At 37.3% G+C, this 13903-nt stretch overlaps 2 protein-coding genes across 3 annotated transcripts; one reads left to right on the forward strand and one right to left on the reverse strand.

The window, feature by feature from the left end:
• Positions 1-613: 613 nt before the first annotated feature.
• Positions 614-5575, forward strand: LOC132040928 (aspartate aminotransferase, cytoplasmic). Of its 2 annotated transcripts, none has more exons than XM_059431613.1 (12): positions 614-737; positions 1024-1095; positions 1795-1856; positions 1939-2022; positions 2760-2859; positions 2946-3066; positions 3315-3478; positions 3618-3755; positions 4263-4384; positions 4473-4567; positions 4714-4834; positions 5272-5575. In XM_059431613.1, exons 1-12 carry the CDS (start codon positions 681-683, stop codon positions 5354-5356), a joined length of 1221 nt encoding a protein of 406 aa, XP_059287596.1. In that variant the 5' UTR covers positions 614-680; the 3' UTR covers positions 5357-5575. The 2 variants fall into 2 exon arrangements, with proteins under 2 accessions (XP_059287596.1, XP_059287598.1); XM_059431615.1 differs by lacking the exon at positions 5272-5575 and adding an exon at positions 4968-5228.
• A 491-nt stretch (positions 5576-6066) lies between these two features.
• On the reverse strand, positions 6067-9017 carry LOC132040955 (rop guanine nucleotide exchange factor 12-like). Its single transcript, XM_059431653.1, has 7 exons — positions 7956-9017; positions 7705-7821; positions 7396-7550; positions 7237-7311; positions 6884-7150; positions 6487-6807; positions 6067-6405 (listed from the first exon to the last, which is right to left on the reverse strand). The coding sequence occupies exons 1-7, from the start codon at positions 8233-8235 to the stop codon at positions 6067-6069; spliced, it is 1554 nt and encodes a 517-aa protein (XP_059287636.1). The 5' UTR covers positions 8236-9017.
• Between the last annotated feature and the right edge of the window lie 4886 nt (positions 9018-13903).

Here is a 13903-nt window from a genome sequence, read left to right on the forward strand (position 1 = left end):
GTAAAAATCATTTCGTAAAGTGAATTTGTTTACGAAATTAGGAAAGATTAGATTCATTTTGACACGGATTAAAAAGGAAATAGGTTCACATAAATTAAAACAGAGGGAGTATTAAGCATCATTTATTTATTAAAAAATTATGAGGGTCAACAATGTTAATTAAGGAATTTGACACATCATTTTATAAGAACTGTTAGGCGTTAGGTGCGTTTACGGCGAATAACCAGATGCTTAAAACATAAGCTCCACAGAATTAAGTCTCACACGTGAGCCTCAAGGCATTTTATCAGTATCCCGCTCTAAGGGAGCCTCAAGCAAGGCGAGTTACAAAATTGCCTTTTAAAACGGTGCAGATAATTAAACAAATTGGGAAGAGGAGAATAGAAGTCTGTATTTTCTTTCTTTTTGTGTTTTCATTTCACATTGAAAAGGGAAAAAAGTAAAAGCTGTATTGGGCAGCAAGAAAGAGAAGTTTTGGAGTAGTCCCCTGTTTTGAACCGCCCACTGTGTCACACTTTACAGGTGGCGTGTTCCACGCAGCCCCAAAGAAGCCAACAATATTCTCTGCAAAAAAAAACAAAAATAAAAATATTCACACTTTTATCAAAGAGGGTTCCTCAACGTCACACTTGCATCACATCTTCTCTGTAAACCCAAGAAATCTGTTTCATCATTTTGCAATGGCAGATTCAGTTTTTGCCCATATTGTTCGTGCTCCTGAAGATCCCATCTTAGGGGTACCCCCTTTTTCACTCTATATAGATATTACTGGATTTAGTTGATTTGGTCAAAGTTTGATATCGGCATATATGGGTTGATTTGATTTGCATGGATCATGGATCGTTATCTCTGTTAATAGATATTCATTTTTCTTATGTCTGCGATCTAGGTTTTTCTTTATTTAATTCACGATGAGTTGGTAAGAGTGGTGTGGCTGATTCTTTCACTTGATGTATACAGAATCTATTTGTGTTTGATGGTGGTTCTTATTTTATTTTCTGCCGTGTTGATTCAATAAAACAGGTAACAGTTGCTTACAACAAAGATAGCAGCCCAGTGAAAGTGAATTTGGGTGTTGGCGCATACCGAACTGAGGTCCCTCACTCTTAATCTCTTTTTTTCCTTTTACTTGTATTTCTTTAATATAAAAGTTGTGTATTTTTTCCTCACCTTGTTATTCCCTCCCCTATTTCCCCTTCCCCTCCTTCCCCTCCCCCTTATGTATAACTAAAAAAAAAAAAAAGAAAAAAGAAAAAAAATGAAATTGATATATACACATCTATAGAAATGGTTTGTTTCCCTCTATGTGTCTATTGTGTACATTACAGTAATCAAACACAATATGCTGATAAATACATATGACTACATTTTCTCGCTGGTGCATAATGAAGACAAACCACCAGTACTTGTTGTTGAATTAGTTTGTAATATTAGGAGGTCTTAAATTGAACAGACACATGTCTTTTTGTGAAAGAGCATGACTATTCGGAAAAGTCATCTCTCTAGTTCTATAAATGCAAGGACTCTCCTGAAGTAGCTTAAGAAAAATCTGCAGTATACTAGGGCTTTGTTGAATCCTGAAGGGCAATATCTCTTTAAGGACAGTGATATCACGTCAAAGCCTTTCTTCTTCAATTCCGTCTTCCTAATCTTTCTAGCAATTCTAAACGTTCAATCTTTTGGGACAGGTTGAAGTGCGCTTTTTTATTAGTGATTGGTTTCTTTTAATCATGAGGGAAATGTTATTGTAAAGCTTGAAAATCTGCTAACACATTCTGATGCCAAATAAGGCAGGAAGGAAAGCCCCTTGTTCTTAATGTGGTGAGACGAGCTGAACAAATGCTTGTCAATGACACGTGAGTTGCTAAATTAGAGACTCTCTTATGGTTGAGATATCACTTGACACCAACATAGTAATCTAAGGCTGCTATAATGCAGGTCTCGGGTGAAGGAGTATCTCTCAATTACTGGACTAGCGGATTTTAACAAACTGAGTGCCAAGCTTATATTTGGTGCTGACAGGTTTGAAGATTTTCTGGTGTAGCTGCTCTTCGTAAATGCTTGAGTATGGGTGCATTTGGTACTTTAAATTAAAACTTTCTAGTACAAGAGAGTCAATCCATATCTGCTTTTATCTCTTTTCTTCGGTCACCTTTTCTTATTGGAAGCTACACAGTAGGATGGAAACAGTGGTAGTGTCTTGAGCACGGTTTCACCATTTCCTTTACATAATCGATAAATGTCCTGCATATATCCTTATTAGCACTGTCGTGGACAAAAATGAGCTAGGTCTTGATAATGAAAGGCTGTTGAACCACTTATCAACAACTACGCTTCAATGCCAAGCTAGCTGGATCGGCTACTGAATGCTCATTATACATGTCATTCCATTTAGACCCGTCTAGCTGAACCAATCATCTGTATAAAGAAAAAAGAAATGCTGAAGAACCTTCAACGTTCTTCCTTCTGTCTTGCTTGATATTTGGATCAGAGTTGCTTTATCCCTTACCAAGTAGAGAAACTGAATACCTGTTAGACCTATTCTTCTGTATTTCATTTTATTATAATGGCTTGCATCAGAAGAAAATTGGTCTAAATTTTTTTTCTCTCCTCTTTGATAAATGTGATATCAAGAATTATGTATCTTTTATCACGATTACTCCTTGTTAAGTTGAGTTATGTGTAATTTACTTGTTAGGACATCAGCAGATAAATTTATATGTATTTTTATTCATTTCAGTGCTTATGTATTTGTGCAGCCCTGCCATTCAAGATAATAGGGTGACCACTGTTCAGTGCTTGTCAGGCACAGGTTCTTTGAGGGTTGGGGCTGAGTTTCTGGCTAAGCATTATCATGAAGTAAGTATTCCTTACACTCTTTCCCTTTGTATGTCTGAATCAAAATGACACTTGAATGAAGATTCTACCGTTTGTCTTGTTCCCAGCGTACTATATATATACCACAGCCAACATGGGGAAACCATCCGAAGGTTTTCACTTTAGCTGGGCTTTCAGTAAAATATTATCGTTACTACGACCCAGCAACACGAGGCCTGGATTTTCAAGGTACTATTATTACCAATGTTGTTAAGGTACTACAGTTGTAAATAAGAACAGATTCTAAAAAGATTTTTTTTATATATAAAAGAACGGACTCTTTTTTATGCACTATTGGACTTACTCCTAGTCGTGGTTGGAAAGATCTATATTTTATGTGTAGCTAGCACCAGATCTTTATTTATTGTCTGATTTTGCTTCTTTGCTAAAGATGTAAGCACCTCATCTATGGTTTCCCCTGCTTTTAATCCCTGCAGGGTTATTGGATGATCTTGCTGCTGCACCCGGTGGGGCAATAGTTCTTCTCCACGCATGTGCTCATAACCCAACTGGCGTGGATCCAACAGTTGACCAGTGGGAGAAAATCAGGCAGTTGATGAGGTCCAAGGGGTTGTTACCTTTCTTTGACAGTGCTTATCAGGTTAAGCTTAAGATGGGATTTTGAGATTGAAGTGATACTTCGTTAAGAATGATTGCCAAATAACTTGAAGCCCAAAACTATGTATTAATGGGCTGCTGCTCAACTGACCCCTACTGTAATATATGTTTTCTTATTGCAGGGTTTTGCCAGTGGCAACCTAGATGCAGATGCACAATCTGTTCGCATGTTTGTGGCTGATGGTGGTGAATGTCTTGCAGCTCAGAGTTATGCCAAGAACATGGGACTGTATGGAGAGCGTGTTGGTGCCCTTAGCATTGTGAGTCCTTCGTCAGTTTAGTTACTCCCTTTTTATTAAGTGATTAAATTGGTGGCTGAAGAATTATCATGCTTTTATGTCTAAAAATACTGTTTTTCTTTGAATACGCTACTCAAATTGTATTCCCTGAAAAGCTAAAAAGTTCTGCTGCTGGTACAATGAACACAGTCTCTAAAGATATTGAAAGCCAGATTTAGAAGATCGGAAGGCTGCTTTGTCTGGGAAGATGTGCAATTGTTGTTTTCTTGCTGCTGCGGCCTCAGTACAATTCTGGCTATCCTCTCTCTTCTTTTGCGTGCTGCCCGTGATGTGTTGATCCTTTCTTTCTTTCTTGCCCTATTGCTTTCTTTGAGGGCCTCCTAATCCACTTAGATTGTAATGGAAAAGAAAGAGAGGACAGTGGATTTGTACAGGATTGTATGTTTAGCAAAAAACTGTCATTTTCATTGAGTTTTAGCTATAGACACTAAAAGCTGACTAAGGCTAGTATAAAATTTTGTGTTATAGGTTTGCAAAGATGCAGATGTTGCAAGCAGAGTCGAAAGCCAGCTAAAGCTGGTTATCAGGCCAATGTACTCAAATCCACCACTTCATGGTGCGTCTATTGTTGCTACTATACTCAAGGACAGGTTTGTGCAACTATTACAAGATTCTTTTTTCTGTCAGTAGATATTATAGCTTCTACATTTTGACGTGGTTGTGATCTATTGGTGATAGACAAATGTACGACGAATGGACAGTTGAGCTGAAAGCAATGGCCGACCGAATTATTAGCATGCGCCAACAGCTCTTTGATGCCGTGAAAGCTCGAGGTATCTGATCTTCTGATTTGTTCTTTCTACTGACGTATACAGTGTGTCTGATTAGTGTGACTGCTACTGCTATAAGAACTTTTTCCGGATAGAACACATGTAATTGTTCCGTTTAGGACGTAGGTAAGCTTAATTCTGTTTTGCAGGTACACCAGGTGATTGGAGTCATATCATCAAGCAAATTGGAATGTTTACTTTCACGGGATTGAATGCTGAGCAAGTCGCGTTCATGACTAGAGAGTATCACATTTACATGACATCTGATGGGTAAGGACATCTGACTGTTGATATTCATTTTATTGTTTAGTTTGTTACCGTGGATCTCTTTTGTCAATAGAAACTTTAATGAATTGGAACTTAGAAGTGCTTATCATTGATTGTTTTTGCTTGAATTCTTTAGTAAGGGGAAATTTCAGACTGAAAGTTTTAGTTTGGAATAGAAGCATCAGAAAGTTCAGTTCTGTCATCCTATCAGTACTTTAAACTTTACAGAAGAGAATGCAGCTCTGTTTTTCTCCCCCTCCCTCCAAATTACACCGATTCTTGAAAAGAATTACTTTCAATCAGTGGCATGTTTATTACTCTGGTATCAGTTGTGGAACATTTTTGTTGAAGTTAGGTTTTTGGTTAAAAAAGATCCTCATTACTAGTGACATTTTCTCCTTAAATTTTTTAAAGAGGAATCATTTTCTTCTTTATTGCAGGAGAATTAGCATGGCAGGTCTGAGTTCTCGGACAGTGCCTCATCTTGCTGATGCCATGCATGCTGCTGTTGCTAAGGCGGCCTAGATCAGTTGCATTCGAGAGCAGTTTTATTGAGATATTAAGTCTGTTTTCCTTGAACGCCTTCTTACCCTTTGATGTTAAATAAGACTTATGTGACTATTTAGACATAATTTTGGATGTAAGATGTGGAAATCTCATCATGAAGGGATTTGATGGAAAGCAAATCATTTTCTGTCAAACTAATTAAGTTTTCTGCGCAGGCCAAATGTTCTGAATTCTTAATTTGCTTGAGCATTTTGGTTATGTCCAAACATTCTAAGTATCATTGATGAATTAGGAATATTGCACATCAACAGATAGTTTTTCATATATTGCACATCAACAGATATTAGCATGAACTTGAAAAAAGAAAAGAAAAAAAAATCCTAAATCTGCTCACTAGCGGGAAAGATTTCTGCTTAAAACTATAGGGTCATGCTTTACACGATGGACATGAAGCACTTCATCTGGAACACTTTCCAAAAGCTAAAATCCAATAGAAAAGGAGAAAAACGTTAGACCAAACGGATAACTTCTTGAACTCTCCTATCTGCTCTGAAAGAAGAACAGTTAACAGGCACACAGGATATAAGCCAAATACAATGGATTGGAGAATTTAGACATTGATATGGTTTTTCTTTTTCCTCTTATGAGTCAAACTTTGATTTCTTTCTTCTGTTGTGGGCTTGTTAGGCCATTTTCAATGTAGGAAAACTTGTTGACGACAATGGTTATCATCTTTGGCAAAAAGCGTCCAAGTTACCCGTAGAATGATTCTTAGTTATGTCTGGCTCTGCTTGTTCCATATTCCAACCCATGAAGTCTGATAAAGTCATTGAGTTAGGGGTTTCTGCTGCAGAACTTAACATTTCTGACTCTCCTTTGGGAGTGGACATACCACTTAGTGGTTGCTGAGGTGAAGAATCAGCTGAAGGGTTCCACTTTGCTATTGCAAGTGATGGATCTTGTGTGACAGAATCTGCGTATAGGACATCCTCAATACGCGATGTAACTGTGTTGGCTAGGCTTTCTAGCACCCTCGAATAGCTCTCTAGAACAGCATGTCCCACATCCTACAGTCATAAAGGTGAACATGTTCAATCAATATAATCATTAAGTATGTGTAGAGAGCCAGCATGATATATACTACTTACTCTGTTATATTGGATTTTACTTATCTCAAGGGAAGATTGAGGTATTCCAGGAAATCTGTGTTTTATCAGGAGTAAGATAGTCTCTGCTCTCTCCTCAAATAGCTCCCTCTTCTCCAAACTCACTGCTGGAACCCATGAAGACTTTGCGTCTTTTTGGTGCATCTTCCTCTTCCAAATCACAATAGATGCTTCTATTCTGTTTTTAAGGTCGAGGACTTTGTGTTCTGATGACATGTCCATAGTTGAAAGAAATTGTTCTGGATCAAAAAACTCGACCGTGATGTTCTTGTAGATTGAATCGCCAAGACTTGATCTACCATTCTAGAAATAGAGCACAACCAGAAAGAATCAGTATATCAATTAAAATATATCTTCCCTTTAAAATGTGTCTTCTCACCTTGGGGAGAGATTCAATGTAGTTTTCGGGGATTTCCATTTCTGCTAGTATTTGGGCGTTAATGGCCATGGATGCTTTGAGTACTTGGTTCACACAATCCTTCTGATATTGTAGCCATCTTCTGGATGCATCGGAGAGGCCCTCCGGTGGAACCTTGATAGTAGGTAGCCACCACTTATCACTCCTCTGCACACCTTTCTCAGATTCATCAGCATCTTTTGATACATACCAGAATTCTTTTGCGTCTTTGAAGTTATCTAAGCAATCCTGTAGATTGTCATTCATTTATATATCTAGAATTAGAGTTTGGTACACTTAATGCAGTAGAATATTCATAACTGCAGGGTTCTCACAATGAGCATTGCGTCGAGCTTCTTCAGAGCAGGGATGTTCATCAGTAGATCTTTTCTTTGTTGAGTAACCATTATCTGTTAAAACATAGATGAGATTTATCTTACTATTTCTACTTTGAATCTTGAAGCAGAAATGGAAGGAAAAGACTGAAATAGGACCTCCATGTTTGTTCCATCTTTTGATTTTTGTTGTGCAGGGACAAATTCTACAATGTAATCTGTCACTGATAAAAGCCAGTCGATTTCTTTTCTCCACCTCTCTTTTCTCTTTTGAGGCATAGGCTCCAATTTCGATTGTTCCCCAAAAACAGAAGCTATAACATGAGAACATATCAAGAGTTAGAAACTTCTCTTTTGCTCTCCATCTATTACGTACAAGGAAAGAACATAAATCAACATGGTCTCACAACTGCATAATAGAACTTTACATGAACGTCGAATACGAGCAAGGAATTATTTGAGAGTTACCAGCTAGATTGGTAATGGCATTTGATAAAGCCAGAGCTGATGAAACACCTTTTCCTCCTCCTGACATATCCTCTCCTAAAAGCAGCTTTGCAAACCTTTCTTTCATCATATCCATGTCTGAATCCATAACAAGAAACAGTTGCATCAAGTAAATGCCTCATGTTGTTTTGTTATACAAATTTAAAGATATCAATTACATAATCCTTTACTCGAAATGAAAAACAATGTCAAGGATTAATAAAGGTAAAAACCTGAAGGTACTTTGTCTTTTTGGGGATTTCCTGCCTTAGGTCCATCCTTGGTCAAGCTTGAAACAAGTTCAGTATCAAAAGCACTATCCATCTGTTGATTTTCTAAAGGTATTCCTCCTTGGCTAATAAATTGGACATTGTCAATGTTGTTATCCATGTCCTCTTCATCATCACTACCACTCTCCCCCCCAATGCTATGTGCCAATCTACTTGGAATCTCAAATATCTTCCTAAAGTTGAAAGACCTCGACTTCTGAATCTTATTTTCTTCGTTAACCATTTTAGTGCTAATTCCCTAATCAGAGGTGGAGTCGGGAATCTAACCAGGAGATTAAAAAATAATGCAAGAATCCACAAAGATCTTGACCGGCGACCTTAATCAAATTTTGATGTTATAATAGAAGCTTCCCTTGATTCAACAATTTATAAATATATATAAAAAGAAAAAAAAAAAAACTTTTTACCCTATTTGTAATGTATAATTTTTCGACAAAGGGATTCAATTGAGACCCTTTGGATCATGTGGCTCCTCCCTAACTATTACTAGTTGCATTATTCGTGATATGCATGAAGATAAACCTTTTGTACATATGTTTTTGCCCTCAAAGAATGTGTATAGAAACGGAAAATGAAGAAAACCCCTCCTTTTTTTGGTGTAAAATGAGAAGCCAAAGATGGTTATGATGAGTAAAGGGTTTCTTATTTTCCTGAATTTGATGAAGGGGTTTGTGAAAACAAGAGAAAGAATAATAAATAACACATAATAGTTCTTGGGCTGTTTTAGTAGAATGTGGTTGAATTTTCACCTGTAGCACAAAGCCCGGGAAAGCATTCAATGGACAACGAACTGTCTTTTGAGATAGGAATCCATCTGTTCCATATGTGGAAAAAGACATTGGCTCTTCATACTAATGGTCTTCTCAACACAACACTCCAGTCAACACTTCTTTTTATCCTATAGATACCGGATATGTATTTGGGTCCGATTAATTCGGATTTGTAATGAAATGTCATATTTCTCCGGTAAGAATGAGATATTTACTATCTCAGCACAATCTTTAACGGTCAGTCAATACTTCTCATGATTGACGAATGTAGACCACCTAATACTTGAATACACACACCTTATCTTCAACTGTAATTGTGTTAAGATACACTATTAGTCATGTGTTGGGTTATAGTATACATTATGGAGTAGTTATTTATTTATTCTATCCAATAAAGCGTTACACTGAATAGATCATTTTGTCATATATGTGTCCTCGACTTATATAGTAAACTAGTATCTGGGTACATGCTTGCGCATGTACACCATATTGATGAAAATAATTTCTTTAGGAATAACATAATACAATATTTTAAAAATATGTTTACGTTATAGAAAAGTCAAAAGTCAAATATTGATCATTTTTGGCGAACATCTCCAAATACTGATTAAAAAAAAGCTCAAAATCCTATTTTGAAAAGAACCAAGATATTCAATAGAGATCTTTAGGACTCAAAATAGTATTCAATGGTAATCAAACACAGAAAACAAAAGGGAAAAGGTGCAAGTATACCCCTCAACGATATACCCCCGTTATAAAAGTGGTGTAAATATACCCCTGTCATTACAAAATGGTGCAATTATACCCTTTTTGCTGACGAATTTATTTTTTAAAATCATTTAGTTTATTTTTAATTAAAAAACCCGAAAAGGGTCAAATATAACCCTGTTCTATGGGAAAAGGACCAAATATACCCCTCGTTATACTTTGAGTTCAAATATACTTCTACCGTTATACTTTGGGCACAAATATACCCCTCCACCGTTAAAGTTGTCCAAGATAAACATCCAATCCTATGTGGCTGACATTTGATGAATTGGATGCTTGCATGCTACCTCAACACCCCTAACTCATTTTACCCCTACCCTCTATTTATTCTTCCACCTCTAAAATATATTTCCCTTCCACCAACATGTTAAAAATGGGGATATCCAGCCTAAATTACATTTCCACATAGATGAACTTCAACATTTCTGCATACCGAACACACCCTAAGTGTATTTCAACCATAGCAGGTTACATAGCTTCTTTTTTTGGGAAACAACAATTACCTATGTAGTTGGTTCTAAGTGTGACTTGATAGTGAAAATGTCAGTGTAAATTCAACCCATCAAAATCAGAATTGTAATATTATTTTTCTCACAAAAATAACAAAGAAAGAAAGAAGACTTGTAACTTATTATCCTCAATAATGATGTGGGAATTAATTATAACGGTTCAATTTTCATAGAGTTCACCCAAGTACGGGAGTCAATGCACTCAGCTATGTCGACGAACAAGACAAAATGGGGAGATGATTTTCTTTTATTTGATATGATGGTGAAGGTTGAGGAAATTTGAGAGGTAGAAGAACAAATAGAGGGTAGGGTAAAATGAGTTAGGGGTGTTGAGGTGGCATGTCACGTGACATCCACCTCATCAAATTTAAGTGTCAAGTAGATTGGATGTTCACCTTTGACAACTTTAATGGTGGAGGGGTATATTTGTGCTCAAAGTATATAGGTAGGGGTATATTTGGACTCAAAGTATGACGAGAGGTATATTTGGCCCTTTTCCGATAGTACAAGGTTATATTTGACCCTTTTTTGTTAAAAAAAAATACCACGTGGCTTAAAAAGAAATTCTGCCCTTTTTTTTTTTTTTTTTTTTTTTTTTTTTTGTAGACATTTTTCTAAAGCCACATGATAATTTTCTTCCTTGTGGGCCGGGTCTAGTTCATTTAAAAAAATGGTATACTTATTTTTTTTAAAGCCACGGAAATATTTTTTTTAGACGAACCAGACGCATCCACCAGAAAAAAAATTTACCATGCGGTGTTAGAAAATATATGTCTACTGAAAAAAATGAGTAGACTTTTTTTTAAAGCCACATGACATTTTTTTAATTAAAAAATAAGCTAAATGACTTTAAAAAAAATCCCGTTAGCGAAAATGGTATATTTGCACTATTTGGGTAAGGGCAGGGGTATATTTGTACCTTTCCCCAAAACGAAATAATAGCTGTATTTGTCAAATATGTTTAAGTTGATCTGTTGACTTGATGAATATAATTCTCGGCACCGGATCATTTACGGATAATAATTAGCAAAAGGTGGAAAGCTTTCCCCATCAAGTAGTAGCAGACATTAAGAAGTGTACAACGTCATTTAGTGGGAAGTAAGTCTATTTTTAGGGAAAAGAGTAAAAAATATCCTTTTATTTTGGAAAAAGGGCTAAAAATATTTTCCGTTATAAATTTGGATCAAAAATACCCCTCCCGTCATTAAAGTTTTAAATATATTCCTGTCTTAACGGAAATCCCAAAATAAACCGCCGATTTCATTTTTAAACCCGCTTCATTTAAACCCGACTCAACTAAATAAAAAACCCATATGGGTGTTACACCCCTCGTTTTCGTAATGGTAGAACTTATGATTTCCTAGTTGGGTAGGCCTTGGGAATTGAGACCCTAGCCCGAGTTTTGGAGATAGAAAGTGTCCTACCCCGTGTGCAATGGTACCAGTAGGTATTCCTGGTGAGTTACAGGATTAGAAGTTGAATGAATCGAATCGACGCTATCGAACCGGGTGGAAAAGTCTGCAGACACCGATCCACGATCGACGGGTCGTCGAACACAATCGACGAGCCGTCGTTGTGCGACGTCGACGGAGTTCGCACCGCACTGCGCAGCGCAGTCGACGAGCACGTCGACGGACCGTTGACACGTCGACGGGTCGTCGACCCGCTCGTCGAACCGGACCACTGAAGCAGTTAATTCTCCAAGTATAAAAAATGTGGGTCACGACTTCATTTCATATTTTCCTCCTTCGAAAATCAGAAAACCCTAAAATATTTCCTCTCAATATTTTTTTCTTTATACTAGTGAAGATTTGACAAGACCCGGACCCCGTAAACCCGAGATGGTGAAGAAGAAAGGTTGCTCCTAGGGTTTCTTCAAGTTGTGGAGCTTAGGGAGTTAAAGTGAAGTGATTCTTGGGATTCTAGACCCCTCAAGGTATGTAAATGATTTCTACCCTTGTATTTAAGTTGAGTATCAAGAGTTTTAGTGATTCTAAGTAAAGAGGAGTGGGGGGTAATTGTGAAAGTGGTAAGTTGATGAAAGACAAAATGGTAGCTTAGGGTTATTTGGAGAGGATTGGGAATGGATTGGAATATATTTTGAGATATAAGTGTTGTTGTTGTTGTTATGGTTGGTATTAAAGTGAATCAGATGTTGAAGAGTTGTTAAGCTTATGAGGGAAATGTTGTTTATGATTCGTTAAGCTCTCTATGCATCTAAAGGAGGTTAGCAAGTGAAGTACCTAGTCTAATGAAGGTCTATGTTGTCTTAATTGTAGACTTACAAGTCGAGAAGTAGGAGTTGGACGATTTGATATACGTCAAGGTATGTTAAGGCTATCCTTACCTTCTTTTGGCATGATCCTATGATGTGATCCAACAAGCGAGTAAGCGAGATTTCATATTACTCTACTCTTAGAAGTATAGGAGTATTTCAGTCCTTGATGTTCATGTACCCCCTTTATGATTATTCCTTCTGTTCATGGGTCCAGTTTTATGTATACAATTATTCATGCATTACATTCATTTATATATATATATATATATATATATATATATATATATATATATATATATATATATATATATATATGTATGTTGACCCGTGACCAGAAGGCATTATATACGCAAGTATTATATGTATATGGGGTATAGAAAGGAACAGGCGTTATATACGCATTACCACCGATCGGTGGTGCACTATTACGATGATATGAGATTCGGTCGCAAGTATCGCGACAGAATGTATTTGATGATGGCCGCAGAGAGGCCGATATGATACGAGAAAAGAGATAGGCGTTATATACGCGCATATATCGGCGTTATATACGCACCTATATACGTATGTATGACCTTCGTTGATAGGCACGAGCATGTATATTATGAGCCCACAGAGGCATTGTTAGATATACAGATTTATGCAGATACTAGTTCATATAAGTACATGCAGATACTAGTTCATACAAGTATATGCAGATACTAGTTCATATAAGTACATGCAGTCAGTCATTTCAGCTTATGAGTTCGGATCTTATCCATGATTCTCATGTGTATATATATATATATATGATGTTGCTCTTATGCTTTACATGCTCAGTACATTATCTGTACTGACTCCCCGTTGATCGGGGGGCTGCGTTCATGCCGCCGAGTACGGGGAGACGGACGGGCGGTCTAGCTCGGTAGACCCCTAGATTTAGCCGTGGTCGCACGCTCCATTCGATCCCGAGCTACGGTCGGTTTGGTATGCCCCTTTTGAGATGTGTATGCATATGGGTATGACGGGGCCCCGTCCCGTCCTTTTACTGCCTTTTATTCCGGTAGAGGTACGTAGGCCAGGTTGTATGTATTAGTCGACGATGTAGCCTTGTCGGCTTCTATTCTTTTACGTACGGTATATGTAGCGACCCTAGCGGCTTGCACTGTTCTTCCGCATGATTGTATATATATGTATGCAGATTGTACAGAGTTCTGATGTTTCCTTTTTATGAGATTAGTTGTGCCATTCATGGGCCTTGATGTTCAGTATATTTCAGATACGAGTATAGGAGAGTTTGGTCGCTAGAGGTCAGACTCCTGTCACGTCTCATAGGTTGGGTCGTGACAATGGGTTACCCGCTCATGTGCCTAGTGGTTCCAGATGTAGGACTGGGGAATAAGTTGGTCGCATATGGGTTTTAGTTCGGTCGGGTTTAAATGAAACGGGTTTAAAAAGAAAATCAGGTTATTTTGAGAGATTTCCGTTAAGACAGGGGTATATTTGAAAACTTTAATGACGAGAAGGGTAATTTTGACCCAAATTTATAACGTGGATATTTTTAGCCCTTTTTCCAAAGTAGAGGGC

The sequence above is a fragment of the Lycium ferocissimum genome, chromosome 12, assembly GCF_029784015.1.
Source record: "Lycium ferocissimum isolate CSIRO_LF1 chromosome 12, AGI_CSIRO_Lferr_CH_V1, whole genome shotgun sequence".
In the NCBI taxonomy this organism is placed as follows: Eukaryota; Viridiplantae; Streptophyta; class Magnoliopsida; order Solanales; family Solanaceae; genus Lycium; species Lycium ferocissimum.